Source organism: Hipposideros armiger, unplaced genomic scaffold, assembly GCF_001890085.2.
Source record: "Hipposideros armiger isolate ML-2016 unplaced genomic scaffold, ASM189008v1 scaffold_609, whole genome shotgun sequence".
Taxonomy (NCBI): domain Eukaryota; kingdom Metazoa; phylum Chordata; class Mammalia; order Chiroptera; family Hipposideridae; genus Hipposideros; species Hipposideros armiger.
The window spans coordinates 410,101-434,579 of NW_017731959.1; the positions used below are offsets into that span (position 1 = coordinate 410,101).

A 24,479-nucleotide genomic window follows, 5' to 3' on the forward strand; every position below is an offset into this window, starting at 1 on the left:
AGGATCAGATGATGTGGCAGTGCTGGTAGCTGGTTGTGAGTGGCACCTCTCCCCTTGAGGCAGCCGCGTGCCCTCAGGTCCCCCAGTCCTTCTGTGGTCTGGAGACCCAAGTTTTCAGATTTCAGTGTTCGTTCCCGCTGCTCTCTGCGGGATCACTCTCCTGTGCATCCTCCCCCCAGGGACAGCCTTCGGTTTACACCCAGAGAGGAGATGAACCCCCAAAACTGCACTGACACATGACCCTAAGGTGCTGACACTGAAGGCTGTGACATATGAGTACTTGATGTCCACTCCCAAAGCCCAGGCACCAGGCCCCTCTCTTCTCCGGGACCCAGGGACCCAGGCGTACAAGCCCCACCCCATTCTCAATGAGCCTTTGTCCCTGACTGGGAAAGGCACGGGCAGAGTCTGACATCATGAAGCCTGAGGTGGGGGTGGGACTCCCCCTCCCCCTGCGTCCAGCGTTCTCTGATTGCTCACTCCCTGGTCTGAGGGATTCCCCTCCCCACCCTCACACACAGGTTCTCCCTTGGGAGAAAGGACCCTCCCTCCCCGCCTCTCCACTACTCTGGCCTAAAGGAGGACGGAAGATGCCCCAGTGTGACCGAACAGCTCATGGTCAAACCACCACTACCCTCAGTCACACCACTCGCTCCCCGCCATGACCTTGCAGAGATCATACCCAATGGGAGAGATTGGGGTGGCAAGAGGATCATTGTGGAATCTGCCCACAAAGGGTCCCCACCCCGCTCAGCGTCAGCACAGCCCTTGCTGAACACCCTCTGTGCACCAGGCTCTGTTCTAGGGGACACAGGTTGAACAAGACAGACAGGCAAGCAGATAGAAACGCTGCCCTCCGTAAGCTCCAGGCTAGTGAGGAAGCGGCTCACCAATGGTGCAGGTCGGCAGACGTGCTGAGAGCTGTGGAAAGACAGGGCAGCATTTAGATGGAGAGGCTTGGCTTGGTGAGAAGGCAGGCAGGATTCGAGAGGCAGTGGCATCCACTCAGGGAGCTAAAAAGGTGAGCAGGCTGAGGCTAGGGCGGAGTGAGAAGGTGGGATGAGGTAGGGGAGATTTCCAAGAGGAAGAAGCAAGTGCAGAGGCCTCCAGTCAGAAGGTGCCACAGGGTATTAGACGCACACATTCATGCAAAAGCTCCGCATTTATGAAGCTTAGCTCTGTGCCAGGAGCTGTTCTACAAGCAGGATAGATTGGCAATCAGCAGGCAAAGCCCTTGTCCTTCTGGAGGTCATGTTCTCATGAGAGGAGACAGTCAATACCTAAGGTCACTTCCAATGGCAAGAAGAAAACAGACCAGGATGCAGGCACCAAATGTGACCTAGGGAAGTGACTCTAAGAGAGGGTGTACATGACACTGAAGCCGAGAGTGGCGAGGTCCTGTCTCCTCCTCCCACCCACACCAGCCTCTGTTGCCTCTGGGGACCCGGGTTAGACCTATCGTTGCCACCAAGACTCCCTGGAAGCTGAGGACAACGCCTTCTGTTGCTCAGTCTGAGATGTTGAGAAATATTAGAACGCCCTCCCAGGGACTCAGAACCAGGGTTCACAGAGATGGAGGAGGGGGGAACAAGTAAGGCAGCCGCACCCCATCCCCTCCAGGAAGGAGCTAGTAGAACCCAGGCATCAGGCTGCCCAGTTGAGCAGTGGTGACAAGGGCCCCTTTGTGCCCCCCTCCCCCGGGGACAGGGAGGAGCTGGGCCCTGGAGGCAGGCGGCCCCTGGCACCCGGTGGTGGGGGAGGGGAGGGACCAGCAAGTGGGGGCCTAGACCCTGGGAGGCCAGGCAACTGTGAGCCGGACTGAAGAGCAGAGGGTGCAGACACAAGAGCATCCTGGTGAGTACGCAGCCAAGAGGGGCCGGGGACATGGTGGGAATAGAGGGCTGGGACTGAGAGGGTGGAGCAGGGACACCTGAAGCAGGTGCAAGGTGAGGATGGTCGCTGTGAACTGCCACTAATTTAGGATGGGGAAAGGTATTCCTTAGGACTTTGGGGATCAACTGGGACTGACCATGGCAGGACGGTGTCCAGGCTTTGGGAAGAAACCACAGAGAAAGGGAACCAAAGGCCTTCCTCAGCACCCCTCATGGTGGAGGTTCTGCAGGAGCAGCTGCCCTGGGGCTCCCAAGTTTGGGGCAGATGGGGTGGAAGCAGCCTGGGGCTGGGTGGAGAGTACAGTGATGCCCAGGTGATCAGACACCTGCATCTTGCCCTCTGGGAAGGGTTGGGGGCAGTGGGCTGTGACTGAGCAAGTTGCAGCACCTGGGCTCACAACAGGATGTGTGTGTGTGTGTTTGTGTGTGTGTGTGTGTGTGTGTGTGGCGTGCACGCATGCACCTCCCATGGGTGTGTCTTAATATACATCAATGTTTGTCAACCTTTTTTTCATTACACACCACTAAGAAAAATTTTTAGACCTATTTTTCCTAATTCCACTCCCCCTAAGAATTTTACTACTACAGATATGCTGTACGTATGTTGATGTACGGTGGTCCTGGTGAGGACCACAAATGAAAAATCACTGTCATAGCTAAGACGTTTTCTGGCCCCTACCTCAAGAACCAGTTTTCACCCCTGTAAAGAATGCTCGGTCTACATGTCTCGCATGTCTGCCCATGCCCTGCGTCTGTCTCCTGTACCTTCTTGCCGCAGGTGCAAAGGTGGCATCTGCCCTGTGTCCCTCAGCATGTGTCTGGGTTGGTCTGTCCTTAGCTACACCTCAGTGTGTGTGTGTGCAGGCCTGTGTGTCTGTGAGCATGGCACGCCGACGGGTATGCGTATGTGCCTGAACGCCATGCCCATGTCAGTGCAGGAGTGAGGTGCACAGGAGGGACAGCAGTGCAGGTATGCTTCTGTGGCTGTGTGTGCCGGCCCATTCTGAGGGCACTGGGGGGACTCAGTGCCTGCCCATGTGTGCAGGGGCCTGACCGGGTGTCCGCGTGAGTCTATTGTGCGAGCCTACTCTTCTGGCTGAGTCTAGATCTGTCACATTTCATAGCAGCATTTCCATGTGTCTGACTGCATGCATCTGTGTCCGTGGGAAGAGGGTGATGAAGGCTGGGGAAGGCAGCCACTTGGAAACCCTGGCTCCAACCCTGAGGCAACCCACAGAGCAGCCTGTTGCCAGGGGCTTCCTTCTTTCCCACCCCTGGTCCTTCCTGGCCCCATGCAGAGCTCAGCCAGGAGTGTGCGACTCTTCTCTCATCCCACCTACCCCAGGAGCTCCCCAGGACGCGGTACCCTCCCCCAGAGGGAACAGGGCTCTTTTGTGCTGGGCCGCTGGCCTCTGTTGAGGGTGGGGACAGCAGGGGCTGTCTGTGGGGTGGGAGCAGGCGGCAGGAATTCACGCGGCATGCTGGGAATGCTGATACTGTGAAACCCAGTCATTGATGGCACTGGGTCCCTGCCTGCCACCCCCAGGCCTTACCCCACTCACAAACCCCCCGCCTATCCCCCCAACCCAATGCTCCGCCACTCCCCTTTCCCTCCCCGCAGTTTTTTATGGTAGCTTGAGGGGGGTGACCCTATGTAGAGTACCTCCCAGGCTGTGTGGGAGGGTCCCAAGCATCCATGGGAAGCCTTCGGACAGGCCACAACTCATAGCAGATGCTGAAAGGGGGCGGGCAGGCAGAGGGCACCCCTGCCCCCTTGCACCTGTCTGACTCTTGTTCTAGATTGGCTAGCTGACCGCTTCAAGTGGGACCAGAAGACATTCCCAACTCAGGGAGACTGAGGTGAGGGGCAGAGTTCCTTCCTCTTGGCTCCCCCTTCTTTTTACTGCTGGTCCAGGTTTTGCTGTGTTCTTACTCTCTGGGGATCCCCAGGGGCCCGGTGGTGATGAAGATCATGATCAACATACCACTACCGCGGAAAGACGGGACAGTTGGGTGGTTATGCCTGCAAACCTGGAGCCAGGTAGATAGGGCTTGAATCCTAGTTGTCACTTGCCGGCTGTGTGGCTGTGGGCAAGTTACTTAACCTCTCTGGACTTGAGCTATAAATGAAGATAATCATTGCGCCTACCTCAAAGAGATCAAATGAATTAATATAGCAGAGTAAAAGCACTGAGGCCTGGTTCATGGTCAATGCCATATAAATATTTGTAAATATAAATATTAATAGCAGCAGTGGCTACTGTCAGAACAGGCCCCCTCCTAAAGCTTTAATAGAAGCACCCCTTTTCACTTCCCCTGGACTTTAACCACCCCCTTTCCCTTCTCCAGCTGTCGCTCACTTGCTGTACAAAATGATATTCCTCACAGCGCTTCCCCTCTTTTGGATTATGATTGCAGGTAATGGGTGGGGGGCTGGCTGGGGATCCTGGGGCCTTGGCCCCACGCTGGCTGGGGTTGTTTCCCCCTCAGGCCAGTGGAAGGTGATGGGAGTAGGAGGTGGGTGCTTCGAGAAGGACATGTCCCTCAGCCTCAGCAGTCCTGCTCACCCACAGCCTCTCGAGGGGGTCACTGGGGTGCCTGGATGCCCTCGTCCATCTCAGCCTTCGAGGGCACATGTGTCTCCATCCCCTGCCGCTTCGACTTCCCCGATGAGCTGCGGCCTGCTGTCGTGCATGGTGTCTGGTACTTCAATAGCCCCTACCCAAAAAACTACCCCCCAGTGGTCTTCAAGTCTCGCACCCAAGTCGTCCACGAGAGTTTCCAGGGCCGCAGCCGCCTGCTGGGGGACCTGGGCCTGCGCAACTGCACCCTCCTGCTCAGCAACCTCAGCCCGGAGCTGGGGGGCAAGTACTACTTCCGCGGGGACCTAGGGGGCTACAACCAGTACACCTTCTCGGAGCACAGCGTCCTGGACATTATCAGTGAGTCCCCCAGAGGTTGCACGGGTGGCGGGCCTTGGGCAGGGTGGGGCAGCAGGAAGTCCTCACCAGCACCTTTTTAGGGAGGTCTCCCCAGGACAGATCCTGGGACTTGTTGGTTTGGCTGGGAGGTGCAAAGCCCAGTGCCCACACAGACCGGGCAGATGGCAGCAATGAGCAAAGCAGGGCCCCGAATAGCCTTGCTGCCCTCAGAGGAAAAGGCGTGCTCTTATTCTTCTAGAAACACCTGGGGGAAAGGCAGCGAGGCTCAGGGGTTAGGGATAAGCCCTTTGCCTCCCTGTGTTCACTGGGCAACTGTGGGCAAGTTACTTAACTTCTCTGAGCCTTGGTTTTCTTTTTTGTAAAATGGGGCTAAGAGCAGCACTTAAAGCTCAGTGAGTGAGAGGCTGTCAAGTGCTCAGAGCAGTGCCTGGCACGTGGCTCCCAGCTCTGGCTGATTGGTGCTGGGTGAGAACACAGGGCCTTGGCTGTCAGGCAGTCTGAATTTTCAGAAGAAACCAGAATTGTGTATTTTCCTATGATCTCCTAATTCTTAAACATCAGCTGCTGATTCACTTTTTTTTTTTTAATTCCTAAATTTAGGCCAAATAAAATGCAGCTCTTGGCCAGATTTGGCAATCAGATTAGGGTCCACTACCTGATTTCTGAGAGGCCCTACTGCCTCGAGCGCTTAAATTCAGGCTCTTCATCAGTATCAAGTCTATACAAGGAGCCAGATTACAGCCCTGATGCAGAAAGAGAACCCCCCCCCACACACACACACACTCACATCCACAAGTAGAAGGTAAACCAAAACAGTGAGGAGGAGAGATGTTTCTTAAAGAATATGCTGTAGTGTCAAGAGCACAGATGACGAAGCCACAGTGACAGGGCTTGCAGCTCAGTTGTACCAGGTACGAGCTGTGGCCTCAGTTTCCTCAACTGCAGGATGAGTAAAGTACTGTTTCCCACCCACTAGCATGGCTGGAAGGACTGGCAAGTTCAACACTGTAAAGTATTCAGACTACCATATGGCTTGTCTCATTACTATCACATCCGTAGTTGGATTTATGCAGGGCTTCTGAGTGAAGGATAACCAGGAGGAGAGAAGGTTGTAGGGATTTCTGTATCCCAGGGGAGGGAACCAGGTACTAGGATTGGAGTTAGGCAAGGTGGGGGTGTCTGCTTCTTTAACCCTCCTTCTCCCTGCCTCATGTAGACACCCCCAACATCGTGGTCCCCCCGGAGGTGGTGGCAGGCACAGAAGTGGAGGTCAGCTGCATGGTGCCTGACAACTGCCCAGAGCTGCGCCCAGAGCTGAGCTGGCTGGGCCACGATGGGCTAGGGGAGCCCGCTGTGCTGGGTCGGCTGCGGGAGGATGAGGGCACCTGGGTGCTGGTGTCGCTGCTACACTTCGTGCCCACTAGGGAGGCCAACGGCCACCGGCTGGGCTGCCAGGCCTCCTTCCTCAATACCACTCTGCAGTTCGAGGGCTACGCCAGCCTGGACGTCAAGTGTGAGCCTGGGTGCGGGCCAGGGGGGGCGGGGTCGGGGCGGGGCCGGGGGACCGCGGCGTCCACCCTCTGACCCCGCGGTGTCGCCGGCCTCAGACCCCCCGCTGATTGTGGAGATGAACTCCTCGGTGGAGGCCATCGAGGGCTCCCACGTCAGCCTCCTCTGTGGGGCTGACAGCAACCCCCCGCCCCTGCTGACCTGGATGCGGGATGGCACGGTGCTCCAGGAGGCCGTGGCTGAGAGCCTGTCCCTGGAGCTGGACGAAGTGACCCCCGGGGAGGACGGCATCTACGCCTGCCTGGCAGAGAACGCCTATGGCCAGGACAACCGCACCGTGGGGCTCAGCGTCATGTGTGAGTGGCCGCCCAAGGCGCATGTATGCCTGGCACTGGCCGCGGGCGAGGGGGAGAGATTAGGGAAAAGAGGCCTCATCCAGGGCGTTGGGCCAGTTGGGGCCAGAACTGAGGCTGAGGTGAAGATGGAGAGGAGGGTTTCCGGTCAAGGTGTTCCTTCCTTCTTCGCACAAGCACCTGGTGAACACCTACGCTGCACCAATCTCATCCCTAGGACAAAAGCAGAAGACAGATTCAGTCCCTATCTCCCAGGAAATCTGGTTATATTCAGTTTCCTGGGGCAGTCCTGCCTGTTCTGGGAGTAGATCTGGGCTTGGCCCTAGGAATCTGCATTTTAAAAATGAGCCCCATTGCAGTTCTACTGGGAGGGTTGAGGGGATGTGAGGCCTCACCCAGCACCTTGTGTGTACCTGTGCATTACAGGGCGCCGGGCAAGGGGGCTGGCTGGTCAGACAGGATTTTAGCTAGGAACCCAGGAGAGGTCATTCATTCATTTATTCATTCACAAATACTTATTGAGGCAAAACGCCAGGGCTGGGGATAATAATAATGACAGCCACAGCCAACATTTACTCAGCAGTTTCTGAATACTTGACACAAATCCTCTTCCTTCTCCCAGGCATCCCGGGGGCTGGCTCCTCCCCCCTGCTCTACTCTCACTGAAGCCTTCCCTCACCCTCCTAGTTAAAACTGTAACCACCCCGATTTTCCATCTTTCCCTTTATTTTCCCCCAAAGTACTTATCTTGCCTAGCGTATATTTATTTACTTACACGGCACCTACGCCCGTGTGCAGGGATCTTCATTTACCTTGTTCAGGCTAGAACCGTGCCCGTCACTTAGATTCTCAGTGACCCACCCCTAAGAACTCGAGACTATTATCAAACCCATTTTCCAGATAAGAAAAATGAGGTCCAGAGAGATTCAGAAACGGGCCCACACATACCTGGGAAGGGGTAGGGCCAGGGTTCAAACAAGCACTCTGGCTGCAGAGCCTCTGTTCTTGTTAACAGGACAGCCAGGCCTGGAGTTACCTGAGCCATCCTGAGCTGCTGTGCTTTGATTGGGGTGTCTGGGGTCACATTTAGGGGTCAGAGTTGGTTGGCAGAAGAGGCACCTTCTGGCTTCTGACCATCGGCCCCCTGTCCTGCCCCCCAGATGCACCCTGGAAACCGACGGTGAACGTGACAGTGGTGGCTGTGGAGGGGGAGACGGTCTCCATCTTGTGCTCCACACAGAGCAACCCGGATCCTATTCTCACCATCTTCAAGGAGAAGCAAATCCTGGCTACAGTCATCTATGAGAGCGAGCTGCAGTTGGAGCTGCCTGCTGTCACACCCGAGGATGACGGAGAGTACTGGTGTGTGGCCGAGAACCAATATGGCCAGAGGGCTACCGCCTTCAACCTATCCGTGGAGTGTGAGTACACCCCCTCCTCTCCCCTCCCCCTGCTGAGAGCTGCCTGGACTTGTGTCTCCCCTCCACCCTGAGGTAGATGGTTCAGTGGGGGACATCTGGGTTACCGGGAGGTACCCACATATCCCAACCAAGGGTTAGCTTTGCACCAGCAGACAAGGATGAGAAAGGCAGGGAAGCAGAATCCACAGCAAGAAAATACAAGTCCCACCTGAGAACACTGTGTTCACATACCCTGGGGTGTACTTTTGACCAAGGAGATTCTGGATCCTGTGGCCACTGTCCCTTTGCTTTAACTAAAATACTAACCACGACATCTAACACTTGTGGATCGTCGCTATGTACCGGGCACTATTGGAAGCGCTGTACAGGGACCCACTCATTTCATCCTCATGACATCCTATGAAGAAGGTTCTATTACTGTCCTGAATTTGCAGAGAAGGAAACAGGCCCAGAGAGGTTATGCCACTTGCCCAAGTTCACACAGCTAGAATGGCAGAATTTGAGTTTCAAATCCAGGTGGCCTGGTTCCATTCTTCTGTACTGCCCATAGTTGACCTCATCCTGCGTTATTACATCAGAATACAGTGATCGAACAGCTGTTATGTGCAAAGGGCTGTGCGACTCTGTGGGAGGCGGGGGATAGTACCAAGAGGACACCATGCTTGTTAACAGATAGACTATAGCCAAAGAGATGAGATGGATGCACATAAACAGTTAACTGCCTTGGAAATGAAACTCCTCGCCAGCCAGCACCTCTCCTGACCTCCTCTTAATGGACAGCACCACCAACTCCCATAACCCCACCCTGGTCACCATTCTGGGTCTTAGCTCCCAAGTCACAGTTCTGACTCCCCTCCCCCAGCAACTCCCTCTGGAATGTCACCTCCATATTTCCACTTCCCCTGCTTCCTCCTCAGCTCTGACCTGACCTCTGGCACTCGTCTCCAATCTTCACTACTCCCAGCCTCAATTACTCTGCTTACAATTGTTCCCACCACAGAAGTTTGTCAGAAGGTATTGAGCACAGTCCATGCTCCATACTCTGTACGAGTAGACATAGCGATAATCCGAACATGGTAGTTACAGATTCTTCCTGGAGTGCCATCTTTCATGTCAAAGCCATGGCTGCCCACTCTGCCACTAACCTTTCATCTTTGGTAAGACAGGGAACCCCATACCAGGAACACCTATCGTTCCCTCCGGTCTCTGCTACTGACGGCATCCGATGTGATCTCGGTGTACGGCTTGTGCAGTGCTTTTCCCCATATGCACCCTGCTGGGCCCAGTTTCCCCCTTCTGCTGCACTCTTTTCCCTGCCGCACCCCAAGCCAGTGGTCCTTAAGTTTAAGAGTCAGCGCCTCTGAGAATCTGATGGCAGCCCTTGAACATACACACAACACCTTCTCATGTACATTCTCGGTCATAGACCTTCCCTCCCCTGTGCGTAAGAAGAGTGGCGGCAGCAAATGGTCATTAAGGGACTACGCTGGGTCAGAATTCCATTCTCTACAGGTGTTATTTTGCTGAGCCCTTGTGGCCATCCTGTGAAGCAGGTATGTTATCATTATCCCTTACGTGAGGAATAATGAAGGTCAGAATTCCTCCAGCCATGCAGCTCGGAAGGTCGGTCAGTGCCAGAATTCTCCTGGCTGCCTCAGCTGTTAAACCTCTGGCCGCTTCACCTCCCCCACAGCCCTTGGCACCCAAGGACTCACGTAATCTAGCTTCTTTTGAAGACAAACAAACAGATTTGGAGTGTAAGGCCTTTAATCCACTGGAGTTGAGGAACAGGTGTGATCCACGCCCCAGCCCTACCTGCTGAGTCCTTCATGCTTCACCAAGGCCCGTGTCACAGTGCTTTCCTTCTGGGAGTGCAGCCTCAGGCTGCTGGACAGAGCTGTCCCTCATCCCTCTTCTGTCCCAAAGTCTATGTCCCTTAGAACCTGGCTTTAGTGCTTACTGACAATGGTGAGTGTTTCTGGTGCAGGGTTCCCTGTCTTACCTGCCAACCCTAGGGCCCAGCATGGCATGGACGACGCAGGAGGCTCTCACCCTTACAGAGTGCTTACAACATGCACACAACCTGTCTGAGCCCTTTGCAATGTATTGACCTGTTTCGTTCTCACAACAGTGTGATAGGGAAGGGGACTGTTCTTCGCCCCAGTTTAAGAGAAGGAAACTGAGGTGTTGTCAAGTACCCGACAAAGCGGAACCAACCTGGGTCAAAATATTAGCTCTGTCTCTGTCTTGCTGCATGATCCCAGACAAGTAACTTCACCTTTGCTGAACCTAAATTCTCTCCTCTGACATACGGGTGTGATAACAGTATCTTACTCGAAAGATGGGTGTAAAGACTAAGGAAATCATGGTGAGCGCCCACAGCACCTGACACGTCCTATGTGTTCTGTAAGTCTTAGGTACCCTCATCATTCCCCACTCATTTTTCCTTTGGACTCCAGGCTTCATATCCACCCTGCATTCTGCTGCCAAGGCTTTGCTCCTGTGCTCCCTCTGCTGGAATGGTTCTATTTATCTAATCTTAACTCCTTGGGTGGGTGTTAATTTAATTAAGCCTTTACAGTGCACTCATGTGCCTATCTATCATCAGAGTCCCTACAGCCCCTTGCAAGTTAAGGACCATTACTCCTGTTTGCACAGATGAGGATTCCATCTTGGGGGCCCAAAGAAGCTGAGGGCCTGATGGGAGCCACTAGCCAGTAGATGGCAGCACTGGGGGTTTGTCTAGTGTCAGTCAGGGCTTCATAGGTTTCCCAGGCTGCCTGCAAAGCTGCAAAGACAGACGCTGAGCACATGCAGGTAGGGTGTCTGCGTTCTCACAGCATCTAGGGCAGACATCACTGAAGCACCAGCAGTGCAGTCTTGAATGAAAGGGTTGTCATCAAATATAATCACTTCAGGTTTGTTGTTATTGATTTACTCTGTGGTGTGTTAATTTAACACTACTGCAAGCATGGTGCATGTCTGCCTAAACAGAATTTGGGGTATATAACTTTTAAATGACTAGACTTAGATGTTAGTTCAGATTAGAATCATCTCTATTGCAAGTGTATCTGGTCACGTAACTCCCTGTCCCATAACTGTCACCTGTATATTTTTCTTTGTTGGAAACTGAAAATAAGTGGGTTAGGTGGGCTGAGGGTCATTTGCCTGTGTGTGGGGGGGAGTGGGGGGAAGGGGGGTTGGGTCAGAACTGAGAGCCAGAGCTCAGTCTAGAGCAAGCTGAGGGGAGTGCTGGACCCTCCAGGAGGAAGAGAGAATATAGTTTTAAAAAGCAACATTCAGTGTTCTATGATAATTTCACATTTTGGAAAATAAAAGAAAATTATACCTGTACCATTTTTTAAAGTACAAATGACAGCAAAGCAAAGCTCAACCAAATAACCTTGGGTGGAGAGTGGTGTTTAGTGCTAGCAGCAATGGGGACTCCTGTGACAGAGGGAGGGTTAGGATGCAAGGGGGTTCTGGGGAATAATAGGGGCATCTACAAGATGGCCAGAAAGGGGAGCCAGCAGAATTCAATAGCTCACCCCACAAGTCTTCCCAGAGCTCTGCTATGTGAAATGCACATTTTAAGTGTGGGGGGACAAAGTGGAGACAGAACGAGAGCCCGTCTTGTTGGAAAAGAGAGGCCAGCTATATCAATATACAACATGGGTAGGGGTGAGTGCTGGGGAGAAAACCGAGCGGGACAGGGAGTGAATGTTAGTGAAGTGAGGTGCAGTTTTACATGCGGTAGTCAGAGAAAGAGAGTGTCTGAGGGGTCTGAGTGGAACCTTCATGGAGAAAGGAGGTGAGTTGGGAAGGTATCTCCAGGGAGTGTTCTAGGCTGAGGGAGAAACACAAAGACCCAAGGTGGGGCAGAGCTCCATAAACTTGAGAAACGGCAAGGAGACCAGTGTGACTGCAAGGAATGAGCCTTTGGGTGAAAAAAGATCAGATTGTGGCTAGGTCCCGCAGGGCCTTGCAAAGAAGTTGGATTTTATCGTGACACAGAGCAGTTGGAAGAAGGGCTTGAGCATGATCTGATTTATTTACCGTGAACAGAGTTAGAGGGGGTGTTATGAGATAGTATAAAGGAGAAAATGCAGCTAGCTCTTCTCTGAGATAGCTACCACCCCGCTCTTGGCTCTCAGCCAGAGAGTTCTGGCCTTGGGTTGTTTCCAGCTCACTCAGTCTTGATCTCGCCCATGCAGTTGCCCCTGTGATCCTTCTGGAGTCCCACTGTGCAGCGGCCCGAGACACGGTGCAGTGCCTGTGCGTGGTGAAATCCAACCCGGAGCCCTCTGTGGCCTTCGAGCTGCCCTCGCGCAACGTGACCGTGAACGAGACAGAGCGGGAGTTTGTGTACTCGGAGCGCAGTGGCCACCTGCTCACCAGCATCCTCACGCTGCGGGGCCAGTCCCAGGCCCCGCAGCGGGTCATCTGCACCTCCCGCAACCTCTATGGCACCAAAAGCCTGGAGCTGCCCTTCCAGGGAGCCCGTGAGTGGTGTGGCCTGGGTATGGGATCCACAGGGACAGAGGGGGCTCCTCTTGGATCCAGCCTCCCCTCCCCAAGGCTGACTGATCATCAGCCACCGAGCACGGGTCAGGCCATGCAGGTTGATCAAGTGGTTAGAGAGACCCTTCTGGTCGGTAAGGAGAGGCTGCCCTGAGTTTGCCTGTACTGCACGGGCCCCTCCCCAGGCCCTTCAGGCTAGTCAGTCAGTGCAAGGATGTGCCAGCTGTGCAGGTATTTTCACTACTCACTCCTGCCCCAGCCCATCTCCTAAGAATCGGGGTGTCCTCATTCCTACCAGCAGCCCTGAGGGCACCTGGGTCCTCTCTGTCCTCAGACCGTCTGATGTGGGCCAAGATTGGGCCTGTGGGAGCTGTGGTCGCCTTTGCCATCCTAATTGCCATCGTCTGCTACATTACCCAGACACGCAGAAAGTGAGTGCCCCGCCAGGGCTGACCTGGGACATGGGGAGTCCTCCAAGGGTGGGGTTGGGGGTGGGGCTGAGGGGTGGGCAAGGGAGGGCAGCCCTGTATGTATGTGGGAGGGTGGATTCTGCTCTGAGAATGTTCAACTGAATGGAGGAAAGACGGCTGCTGCAAACAAGAGCCGCTGCGGGTCAGCATGTCCAGTGCTGGGCCAAGCACTTTCCACCAGTTGTTACCTATTTTCCCACATTCTCTGCTATGAGCTCCTGGAGGGGAAAGCCAGCTACCTCCGGCCTGCCACTAGTGTCAGTCCCCGTTGGTTCCAGAAGTCCCCGTGATTACACACATCTGTGGCAACAAAAACCTTTCCCCTGCCCTCAAACCACAGCCAGGAGCCACAACTATGCTGTTGTTGAATTCCTTGTGGCTTTCCTAAAGATGAATTAATCTCCCTGCTCTACATTCGGACAGCAAGAGGGACAGACAGACCTGGAGCATATGAGGAGAACCCAGAGAAGCCAGACTGGGGTCCTGAAAAGGGGCAGAGACCAGTGGCTAGGTGGCTCATCCTCAGCCACAAAGCAGGGGAGGGATGGGCAGTGGTGGACAGGAAGAGGCTGGTCATTCGAAGAGCCCATCTGCCCCATCTTGGAGAGATGGGTGGGAACAACACTGGGGTTCCTTGGGCCAAACTCCTAAAGTAGATGGGGGTGCAAAAAGGGAGGGGGGAGGGAGTCCTGGGAGTCCTACTGGGGCTGCCATGTCCTGCTCTGCAGAAAGAACGTGACAGAGAGCCCCAGCTTCTCCGCAGGGGACAACCCCCCAGTCCTGTTCAGCAGCGACTTCCGCATCTCTGGGGCACCGGAAAAGTATGAGGTGAGGGCCAGAGCCCTGCGGCTCCAGGCTAGTTGGAAACCGTGGATGTCAGGGACACTGAGGGTCTGGGAGGGAACTGGGAGGCCAAGAAGCACAGGGGAGGTGAGGCCTCTCAAAAGGGAAAGGGAGGAAGTGAGGAGGACTGACTTAGACCTGGGCGGGGAGGGGTGCTCAGGCTGAGGCTGTGAAGGGGGCTATGGGGCTCAGGCCCAACAGAAGCCCTCATCCTCCCCGCTTGGGTCTATGACTGCATTTCCTTCTCCAATAGTCCAGAGAGGTCTCTACCCTGGAATGAGCACCCCAGGAGGTAGGTTCCGGGGGGCCTCAATGTGCTTGCCTCTGGGCCCTTAGTGGGCCTTGGGGCTGGCATGCATGTATGTACGTCCACAGTCAGGCGTCCAGGATGGTTCCCTGTGAAGTCTGCCCTGCCCGGCACTCCTGGCTTTGCCTATTCTGTCCCATTGCTGCTCCCTTCTGTCTGTGTGTGGCCACTGTCCTGTGTGTGTGTCCAAAGGCCCTGTGTAGGGGTGTGGGGTGTGGGTGGTAAGCATGAAGGGGAAGCCAAAGTTGCACCTGCAGGATCACCCAGATTGAGGGGGGGACCACACCAGACCCAAACACAGGGGAAGGACTTACGGAGGCAGGCGTGTACAAACATTTGGAAAGATGGGATCCAGGTGGCTTTAATCTGGGACGGTGTTGTGGATTGAATTGTGTGTCCCCCAAGTTCCTATGTTGAAGAAGGCTCCCTGGAGACATTCAATTTGTGGGCAACCTTCAGGCTTAGCAATGAGGAGGGTGTCGCGAAGGGGGATCCGCGTGGGCAAAGGCCCCAGCGTGGGACTTGGGGACGGTGGGGCTGGCCGGGCTGGTGGCGCTTGAGAAAGGAGATTCACATGGAGCTTTGGGACTCTCCTGTGAAGCTGTGGGGGTACCAGCAGCTCTTGTCTTTGCATGTGGAAAAGGTGGAACAGGAGCCTTCTAATGGGTCGGTTTCCTTCGTAGAGTGAGAGGCACCTGGGATCTGAGAGGAGGCTGCTGGGCCTTCGAGGGGAACCCCCAGAGCTGGACCTGAGCTATTCTCACTCGGACCTGGGAAAACGACCCACCAAGGACAGCTACACCCTGACAGAGGAGCTGGCCGAGTATGCTGAAATCCGTGTCAAGTGAGGGAGCCGGGGGCCGCCTATGTGGCCACCACCCCCTCAGGGCCCTCGCTGGCCCCCACTAGCTGCGGGCTCCCTTCTTCCCAAAAGTAGTGGAGGCTGGGGCAGGAAAGGGATGGGGCAGGTGACAGTGAGGTCCTGGGGTCCTGGTTTCTCCCTCCTTCTCAGCTGCCCCCAGCCCTGCCAACACCACACCCCTACAATGTGGCTCCCCTCTAACCTTCTTTAACCTCATCTGTCTGGAGGGGAGCTCCGTCTGTCCGTGTTATTTATTGCTACCCCCTGCCTGGTCTCCTGCCCCACACCTGGCCCCAGGGTCTGTATGGAAGGGACATGAAATAAATGCCCCAAAGCCAAGCACCTGTCTAGATCCTGATGATTTCTGACCCATCCTTGGGGAGCCTGCCATGCCCCTCCTGCCCTGTGCTGGGCCCTGTGGGGGGGCAAGGAAGGGCCCGGGGATTCTAGCCCTGAGCCCAGGCCAACTGCCATTCAGTTGTTCCCACTCACATAATAACACTTTATTCTTGCCTCTGCCACCGTCACAGCAACTGACAGCACTGGGCTTGCACTTGTCCACAGCTGTGACTCACTGAGAGAGATGGTGGCTGTCCCTTCTGAAGGGGCATGGGTTCCCTATTTGCCACAGTCTCCACCATTCCCTGTTTTCCCACGTCTGGCTGGCTTCACTCACTCACTGACGTTCCCTCCTGTGCCCTGCAGATCTGGTGGGGGGACCGCAGATCTCAATGTTTCATGAGCCTGTGTTGATTTGACTGCCATGGTTCACAGTCATGCTGCACTCTGCAGCTTCCATCTTCAAACTTCACTCCATTTGGTTCAAGAAACATTACTTAGACGCCAGCTGTGTATTGAGCCCCTTCAGGAAGCTCAGGCTATCCTGGAAGGGACCCCCAGGACAACCCCGTGAAGATGAGAACAGTGGGGCTCAGAGACGCTAGGCAGTTTGGCCAGGGTCCCAGTGCTAGGAAATGGTGTGGCCAGGCTTTAAAAAAGAGGCTTGAAATTACCACAGGCAGTCCAGGCCATTAGGTGGCTCTGCCATCCTCAATCCACAGCTCTCATTGCTGTGCCCAAGATGGCTTCTCCAGTGGTCCTCACCCCCTGCTGTAGGAAGGGGAAAAGGGCAGGGGAGAGGTCATACATTCGTTTTAGGGCCAGCTCACCTCACATCCCAGTGGCTGGAACATAGACCTAACAAGCAGCAAGAGAGGCTGGGTGGCATGTGCCCAGATCAAACTCAGGAGTTCTATTATCAAATCAGAGGGAATGCAAGTCAGTGGATAACCAGCACTTACATCATGGGCGACCCCAGGTGAGAGATGAGAGATACCCAGGGGCAGCTCAGTGTCAGCAGCTCGGATTGGAGTTTGCTCCCTCGGTAGAGCCCACAGCCAGACTCTCTCTTTGATAACCTGGGCCACAGCAGTGCCAGGGGACCTGGTTATAGTTCATACTGTTCTGGGCTCAGGACCAAAAAAAAATAGCATGAAAAATGGGGAAATCCTTGCCCACGAGGAGCTTACTTTTTTTTTTTTTTTTTAGCTGAGCCATCCTGCCACCTGTTGGCAGCTCAGCGGCAGCTCAGCTCGGGCCGGGTATCGAACCGCTGTTGCGCAGAGCTCAAACTGTTTTGTTTTGTTTTTAAAAAGATTTTTTTTTATTGGGGAATCAGGGAAGGGAAACAGACAAGTTGCTGTCCTTTTGTTCTTCAGTCTACTTGTGGAGGACGTCGCTTCACTGGCCCATGTTGGTATTATCATTGTGCTCTTCCCGGGTGAGGCAGATCGGTCGCCGGCCTCTGGACAGCCGCTCACGGCGGCTCTTGGCAGCTCACACTGGCTGCTGGCCGCTCATGCTGGCTGCCGGCCACTCACGGTAGCTTATGGCAACCCACTGCCACAGGGGCTGCATCCTATGCCTTCGCTGGCGACTCAAAGCTGCCCAGCTCCAGGTTGAGCTGTTGTTCACCATCTTAGCTGTAGAGGGCAGTGTCACTGTCCCTCATGTGGGATCCGAACCAGGGCCTTGCTGCTCAGAGCTGGCGTCCCAAGCCAGCTCTTAACCAACTGAGCCACTTGTCCGGCCCCAGAGCTTATATTTTAAGAGGCAACAAAGCCAAACATGACAGGGCATGCTGACCAAAGAGCAAAGTATGAAGCCAAGGGATGACATGGCAAAGTATAGACACATATACCAGGCAAGGATGTCCCTTCCAAGGGACCAGGGCATCGAAGGATAAAATGAAAACCCCTGGACTGGTCTTCAAGCTTAGCCTCCTTCTCACCCTCCATTTCCTATCACCTCCCTCTGTGCACTGACTCTCCCTACCCCAAACTGCTCACCAGTCAGCCTCTAAGCATGCCATGTACTTAGCTCAGATAACATCTCTTTATCAAGAGTTCCCTGAATCTCCCAAACAAAAATTAGTCACTTTAATCTCTATAATCTCAAAGTACTTCTTAAAAAGTTTTTTTATTGGGGAACAGCCATGGTCACTGGTTACACATGGCTTTCATGCTACAATGGCATAGTTGACTCTTTTAAGGAGGGCAGAGCTCACAGTGGCCCATGCGGGGATTGAACTGGCAATGTTGGTGTTATCAGCATGATGCTCTAACCAACTAAGCTAACCGGCCACCCCCTCAAAGTACTTTTTAATATGCAAATCAAATCACTTATCACAATGTATGTATTATGATCAGTTGGACATAAATGTGTCACTCCACCCAACCTAGAACAAGAATTTCACCAAATCTTGTAATACCCAGTGCTTAACACACAGTCCCTGGTAAGTGATGGGGGTTAAATGAATGAGTGACCCTTAAAATGGCAGAAATTGTGTCTTATTGTCACCTTGCAGCTGCCGACTCAAATGCTCGTGCACATTGATCCTTTGAAGTCATAAGGAAGTGTCTTGGAATGCTAAGACCCAAGGGAATAATCTCGGTAAAACTTCCTCATCAGGTGGTCTCAGAATGCTGAGGCCATCCCGGGGATCATACGCATGTGTGAAAGCACAACTCAGGCTTAATCACAATGAGTTTCGGTGAAGCAGCTGCCAGCCAGTCTAATTGAATCAATTAACTGGGTATAGATATTCAAATTGACCTCTTTGTGACCGTTGTAAATAAAAGCTTTAAGCCCGCCAGTATCAGGGCTCACTCTCTCAGTCTGCAGAGATGAGACCCCTGGCCCACAGAAACTCTACTTTTGACTCTTGTGCTTTCTTAACCCTTTGCCGCCCCTCCTCAAGCCCCCCAGCCCTTGTCACACGGGACATGATAACTTATCACCATACATCTGGTGCACAGTATGTGCACAATGCCTGGCGTATAGTTGGTGCTCGATAAATGGAGTTTGATTGACTTAATTTGAATTTAATGAACAAGAAATGCAATCAGGTACAGCAAAGACAGGCCCCAAAAGTCACAACTCACCTGGTGCCAACCCAGTCCAGTTGTACCAATGTGATTTTCAGTCTGTAGATCCCATACGTCCAGCTTGGTCTGCCCAAAAGATGCAAAGTCTTGGGGTACATTTAGCAAAATTTGTCTGGAGCTGGAGCCAACCATGCTCTGGACTCAGTTCTTTTTCTATAATAACATATCAGAGATTTAAAGTAGGGGTAGACCCTCTGATATAAGTGTTAATAACTAACAGTTGTTGAGCACTTACTCCATACCACATAATTCTACTCGATTTACATGAATTCATCTCTCTTTACCTTTCCTAACAACTATGACAATGGTCCTCAAAGTGGGGTCCCTACACCAGCTGCAACAGCATCATCCGGGCACTTGTTAGGAAGGTGAATTCTCAGGCCCCACCGCAGACTGCAGGAATCAAGAACTCTGGGGTGGGGCCCAGCACTCTGGTTTTCAGGAGGCATCCACATGCTTCCAATGAGCTGATGTGTGAGAACCCGGAGGAGCCAAGGCACAGACACGTTACATCACTTCTTCTGGTCCCCCAGCTGGTACTGTGCGGCCTTGATTTGAACCCAGAGCCCTGGTTCTGCAGCCTATGCTCTTACCACTGTACTGCACTGCCATCTAGGCGAGAAGCCGCGCCAGCAGGGCCTGAAGGTGCCGAGGAAGCAGTAAGAAGAAAGCTGCGGGGCCGGGGGAAATTCAGGTTGTTCCCAAGGAAGGAGGCTCTCCCCTGGTTTTCAAAGAAGGCAAGGGATACAACAGAGGCCAAAGTCAAGGTCTAGAGGTAAGAATAACCAAACCATGTCGGGAAGGAAGGTGACGAGGCTGCTTTGTCCCCACGCAGGAGAAAGGAAGTAGTGGCAGTAGCAGGCTGTGAGCAGTGGGGAGGGGCCCCTGCTCTAGGGTCTGCCCATGTCCTTGCCTCCTGGAGCCGGCAGTGTGGCAGGGAGAAGGACATTAAATAAGTCTCCTCACACCTAATGCCTGACTGCCTCTCCTGATGCCTGCTCCCAAGGGAAGTGCTAGGAGGGCTTTTAGAGCATAGAATGGAAGTATGCCTTAAAAGTCTCAGGGGTCAGGGGTCCCTGCGGAAGGAAAGTCGTGGGAACACCCTGGGCGAATGCCCCAAGGAGGAATGTGTTTAGCAGAATCCCAGGAGCTGAACGGAGGCTGGGTGGCATGAGACGAGACAGGGAATAGCAGGGACTTCACGGCAGCCTCAGTGCAAGCTCCTACCAGATCTGCGCACGGTAGGGGCCCCCACCCTGACACACCTGTCCCCTGACAACAGACCCTGGCTCCAGCAGGTCTGGCCTGGTAGGAATGCCTCTATGGACTTTGTCCTGAGGTCCACAGCAATGTCAATAATGAGAGACTCAGAGTAACCCTGTGCTGCCCAAAGTGTCACCTGAGCACCGTGACAGACAGCCAGGTGATCCAAGGAGAGGTGGAGAGTGACTTTTCTATTTATGTTTTATTTAGTATATATCAGAACAAAAGGAAACCAGCATACCGAACGGGTGAATTTTTTTTTTTTATAAAAGCTTAGGATGAGGCTAAGTTTTAAAAAAAATTCATCAAGTGAATTTATTTAAAGAGATGTATGAAATAAAAATATTTTGGGGGGTGCTCAGACAGGACAGAGGTCCTAAACGTCACAGGCAAAACTCAGCGTTTGAGAAACAACATAAGTTCTCTGACACAAAGAACATCTCTTAGGAGGGACTAATAGTCAGTGATAACATACAGATAGGACCAGAATTTAGGTGTCACACCCCACCCAGCTCCTGGAATCCTCCACCCCCAAATTCCTCTGTTCCACTGACACAGATTTACTAAGCACCTACTGTGTGCCAGGCCTATGTTGGGCCCTAGGGACACCACAGTCACCAAGAAGAAACACTTTGACCTCACAGAGCTTACATTCTCTGGAAGAGATGATCAGATTAACAAGTGTTGGTCAGATTGGACAGAGTGTGCTGTGCAAGGCTGTCATTTTAGAAAGAGGTCATTCGAGGGAGAGAACTCCATCAATTTCTGAGGAATGTGGGCCCAGGGAAATCCAAGATCAGGTGCAAAGGCCTGTGGTGGGGATGTACTTGTTATGTTCATGGAACGAGAAGGAAAGCAGCATGCCTGGAATAAAGTGATGGAACCAAAATGGCTACCCAAGAGAGCCTGACCACAGAGGCCCTTGTAGGCCACCGTCTAAACTTGGGCTTTTACTCCGCACGAACTGGGGAGCTGCTAGAGAATTATACACAGGGGAGTGTTATGGAGGGGCTTGAGGTTTCAAAGACCCTGCTGGCAGCTGTGTGAACAATAGGCACAGCTGACCAGCAAGTATAAGCAGAGGGCTTAGGAGGCCATGGCAATTGTCTAAAAGAGAGGAAGTGGAGATGATGATGACGTTGAGAGGGGACAGGGTCAGGACCTGTTTTGGAGGAGGAACTGATAGGACTTGCTGATTCTGGAGGGGAAGGAAAGAGAGGAGCCCAAGATGACTGGCTGCTTTGTAGATGCTGAAGAAAGCAGAAGGAACACAGTTAGTGAACACAAGCGTGCTCGTCTCTCGCCAAGTTCAAGGTCAGAAAAGGTTGATGGCACCCCTTCCTTGGGAAATTCTAAGCTGAAGAAGAGTCAGAACCCATGACACAGTGACTCAGAGAGATGGCGACAGATGCACAGGATGAGGTCTACAGGCTGGGATAGAGGTGAGCAGGTCTCGCGTCCCAACTGTTGGGAGGCTAAGCCACCCTGTGCAGGAGGGAGGACATTTAGGCACCAGGCTAGGGTCAGGGTAACATGGACTTCTTTGTCCCTCCTCTCCCACCAACTTCCCAGGTTGCTCCTGGCGTTGACCTGTGGTACCCCACCCTGTCCTGAAGACCATGACCATGCCCGGGGCAGACAGCTCCATCATTCTCAGTGATGAAAGGGCGCCAGGGCTGCGATGGCTACTTCAAAGTGTTCTCTCAAGGACTGGGGTCAGGGACTCAAAACGCTGCTGTACCAAAGCTCCAAACGTCCTTCTTCCCCACCCTCCTCACTTTAAACTTGGGCCTGCCCCCTGGACAGGAGGTGACCACCTCAGCTCACAGGCTGGGTGGCAGCCAAACAGAAGACCCCTTCCCACCCCCAGATCTTGGTCTGCCAGGAATCCTAACTTCCCTGGGGAGTGGGAGAGGAACAACAGGTTGGTCTCAAAGGGCCTCTCTGCTAAGCTCAAGCTATGGCTGAGTAGCCAGAGGTGTGTGACTCAAGGTCACCATGGAGCATTGGTCAGGCAGAGTAAGTGACAATGTGCATAATTGACAGTAAGTGACAGCCCACTTTTACAAAGTGCTCATGCCATGACAGTCATCATGAAAGTAAGCTTTAGGTGCTTATGAGTTTTCATGGCACTCCCGTAAAGTCAGTACTGCCAATATCAGCATCACCCTAAGAGAGGAAACTGAGAGGTCACGGCTGACAAATGGCAGGAATGGGCTTTGAATCCAGGTCTGTTCACCACGTGCTTGTCATATGCTGTGCATGTGGTTGAGTGCATCACTTGTGTCACTCACTAACCCTGTGAGAAAGGCACTTATCCTGGGCAGGGGGCTCAGAGGGGCTACACAGCTAGGCAGGGAGTGACAGCTCAGGCATCTCAGTGACACCTAGTTGCCTGGCTCCACTGCGTCCCTGGCAGGGACAGGGTAATGATAGTCAAGTCACCTAAAAATGGAGACCATCTACCTCTTTGGAAGGAAGAGTAAGGCACCAAAGCTTCTGTTCTCAGGAGTTCTGCTCCCCTCACCCTTGCCTTTTCCGTGCAGACCTTGGCCTCCAAACATCAAGGCACGTCAATGAGCCTACTGTCCAATTCCCTCCTACTACAGCACCGTGAACAACACCTGGAGCTGTGCCAGAAGAAGTCTCAGACACTGCTTCTAGGTGATGAGCAGAGATTTAAGTCCCCAATGTGTTCCCTGCTGAAGACCTTTGGGACCATGTCCCCTAGACTGAAGCCCCACTGAGATTGCTTTTCTTGTTTGTTTGTTTGAAATAATTATAGATTCACAGAAAATTGCAAGGAAAGAGAGGTCTGGTGTGCCCTTCACTCAGTTTCCCCTGATGGTTACTTTTTACATAATTATAGTACAAAATCAAAACCAGGAATTTGGCATTGGTCCCATGTGTGTATGCTCCTGAGTCCTTTAATCACATGCTTAGGTGTATGTAACCACAACTGTAATCAAGATACAGAACCATTGTGTTTCCACAAAGATCTCCCTGGAGTCACATCCATTTCCTTTTCCCCCACCATCCCTAACCCCTGACAACCAATAGTCTGTTCTCCGTCTCTATCATTTTGTTATTTCAAGAATGTTACATAAAAGGAACTGTACAGTATGTGACCCTTTGAGATTGGCTTTTTTCTTCTTCTTTTTATTGGGGAATTGGAGGGATGGGAACAGAGCTGGGAAATTGAGGGAAGGGGAACAGACAAGTTGCTGTCGTTTTGTTCTTCAGTCTAGTTGTGGAGGACGTTGCTTGACTGGCCCAAGCTGGCACCATCATTGCGTTCTTCCCGGGCGAGGCAGATCAGTCGCCGGCTTCTGGACGGCCGCTCACTGCGGCTGCTGGCCACTCACGCTGGCTGCTGGCTACATACGGTAGCCCATGGCAACCCACTGCCACAGGGGCTGCAGCCTAAGCCGTCGCCAGGGACTCATGGCAGCCCAGCTCCAGGTTTTTTGTTTTTTTTTCTACATCACTAAATAACTGTAAGGCAATTCTGCCATAAAATAAAAAAGATAAAATAAGTGTTTGACAGTTTGGCTTTTTTTGTTTGTTTGTTTGGTTGGTTGGTTCGTTGGTTTCATTTCTCCATTGACTAATCAATTAATTGCTATAAAAAAATAAAAATAACTGGTTGACAGTTTGGGGTTTTTAAAAATTTGTTTGGTTTCATTTCTCTATTGACAAAGTTTTCACAGTTACTTTCATTTTTGTATCATAAATAAATCTTAGCTAGCCCTTATAGTGGTCTCATCAGTGATAAGTAGATGTGGTACTGGTTTTAAAATAGTTAGCATTTCTTCGAGATGATGATGATTTATACAAAAATTTGGTTTCTTACTTCAAAGTACACTATATTAGAAGGAAAAAAAGAGGCCAAGAACCCTGTTTGAGGGCACAGAGTTGAACCCACATTTCCCATAGGACAAAGACAAGTGGTAAGGTATTATTAGGTACAAAATAAAATCAGTTATTTGCAGAGCATTGCTATGAATCTACACACATTTTTTTCCACACAATTTTAAATGTATTGAAATATTTTGTATCTCCCAATTAAATCTTCTAAAATTTTGTTATATTTGTTTTAATATCCCTTTTTTATTCTTCATTATTTTATTTTTTTATGGCAAACTTGTCTTATGGCCACTTAGTTATGCAGTGAAAACATTTGTGGCAAAAATGCTGAGGCAAAGATGCTACAATGAAAGTACCTAGAACCTCCCCTAACATCACTGTTTTTTGAAGAAATTGTTCTTCACTCTTTCTACTTCCTTCTCAATGCCTCACAGTCAGCAGAGTGTGGCGGTGCCAGAGTGAAGATTTCTCAGAAGCTTCCCTTATCATCTGTAGGACTTGCATGGCTTGGCTTGTTGTCTAGTTCTGGCCTCAAACACTCACAAAATAGATGCCTGATAAAAGTGGTGAGGTGGGGCCGGCCGAGTGGCGCGATGGTTAAGAGCTGGCTTGGGACCCCAGAGGGCCTTGGTTCGGATCCCACATATGAGGGCCAGTGACACTGCCCTCCACAGCCAAGATGCTGAACAACAGCTCAAGCTGGGCTGCCGTGAGTCGCTGGCGATGGCAGTGGGTTGCCATGGGCTACCGTGTGTAGCCAGCAGCCAGCGTGAGCGGCCAGCA

At 52.5% G+C, this 24,479-nt stretch overlaps 1 protein-coding gene across 6 annotated transcripts; it reads left to right on the top strand.

The window, feature by feature from the left end:
• Nucleotides 1-1,526: 1,526 nt before the first annotated feature.
• On the top strand, nt 1,527-15,459 carry MAG (myelin associated glycoprotein). 6 transcript variants are annotated; one of them, XM_019624843.1, is made up of 12 exons: nt 1,527-1,854; nt 3,693-3,752; nt 4,242-4,310; nt 4,466-4,834; nt 6,051-6,347; nt 6,442-6,699; nt 7,857-8,117; nt 12,332-12,619; nt 12,973-13,069; nt 13,872-13,936; nt 14,205-14,243; nt 14,942-14,995. In XM_019624843.1, exons 3-10 carry the CDS (start codon nt 4,265-4,267, stop codon nt 13,933-13,935), a joined length of 1,680 nt encoding a protein of 559 aa, XP_019480388.1. In that variant the 5' UTR covers nt 1,527-1,854; nt 3,693-3,752; nt 4,242-4,264; the 3' UTR covers nt 13,936; nt 14,205-14,243; nt 14,942-14,995. The 6 variants fall into 6 exon arrangements, with proteins under 6 accessions (XP_019480388.1, XP_019480387.1, XP_019480386.1 ...); XM_019624841.1 differs by having other exon boundaries at nt 1,528-1,854; nt 13,837-13,936; nt 14,942-15,459; XM_019624842.1 differs by lacking the exon at nt 14,205-14,243 and having other exon boundaries at nt 14,942-15,029.
• The last annotated feature ends 9,020 nt before the right edge of the window (nt 15,460-24,479 follow it).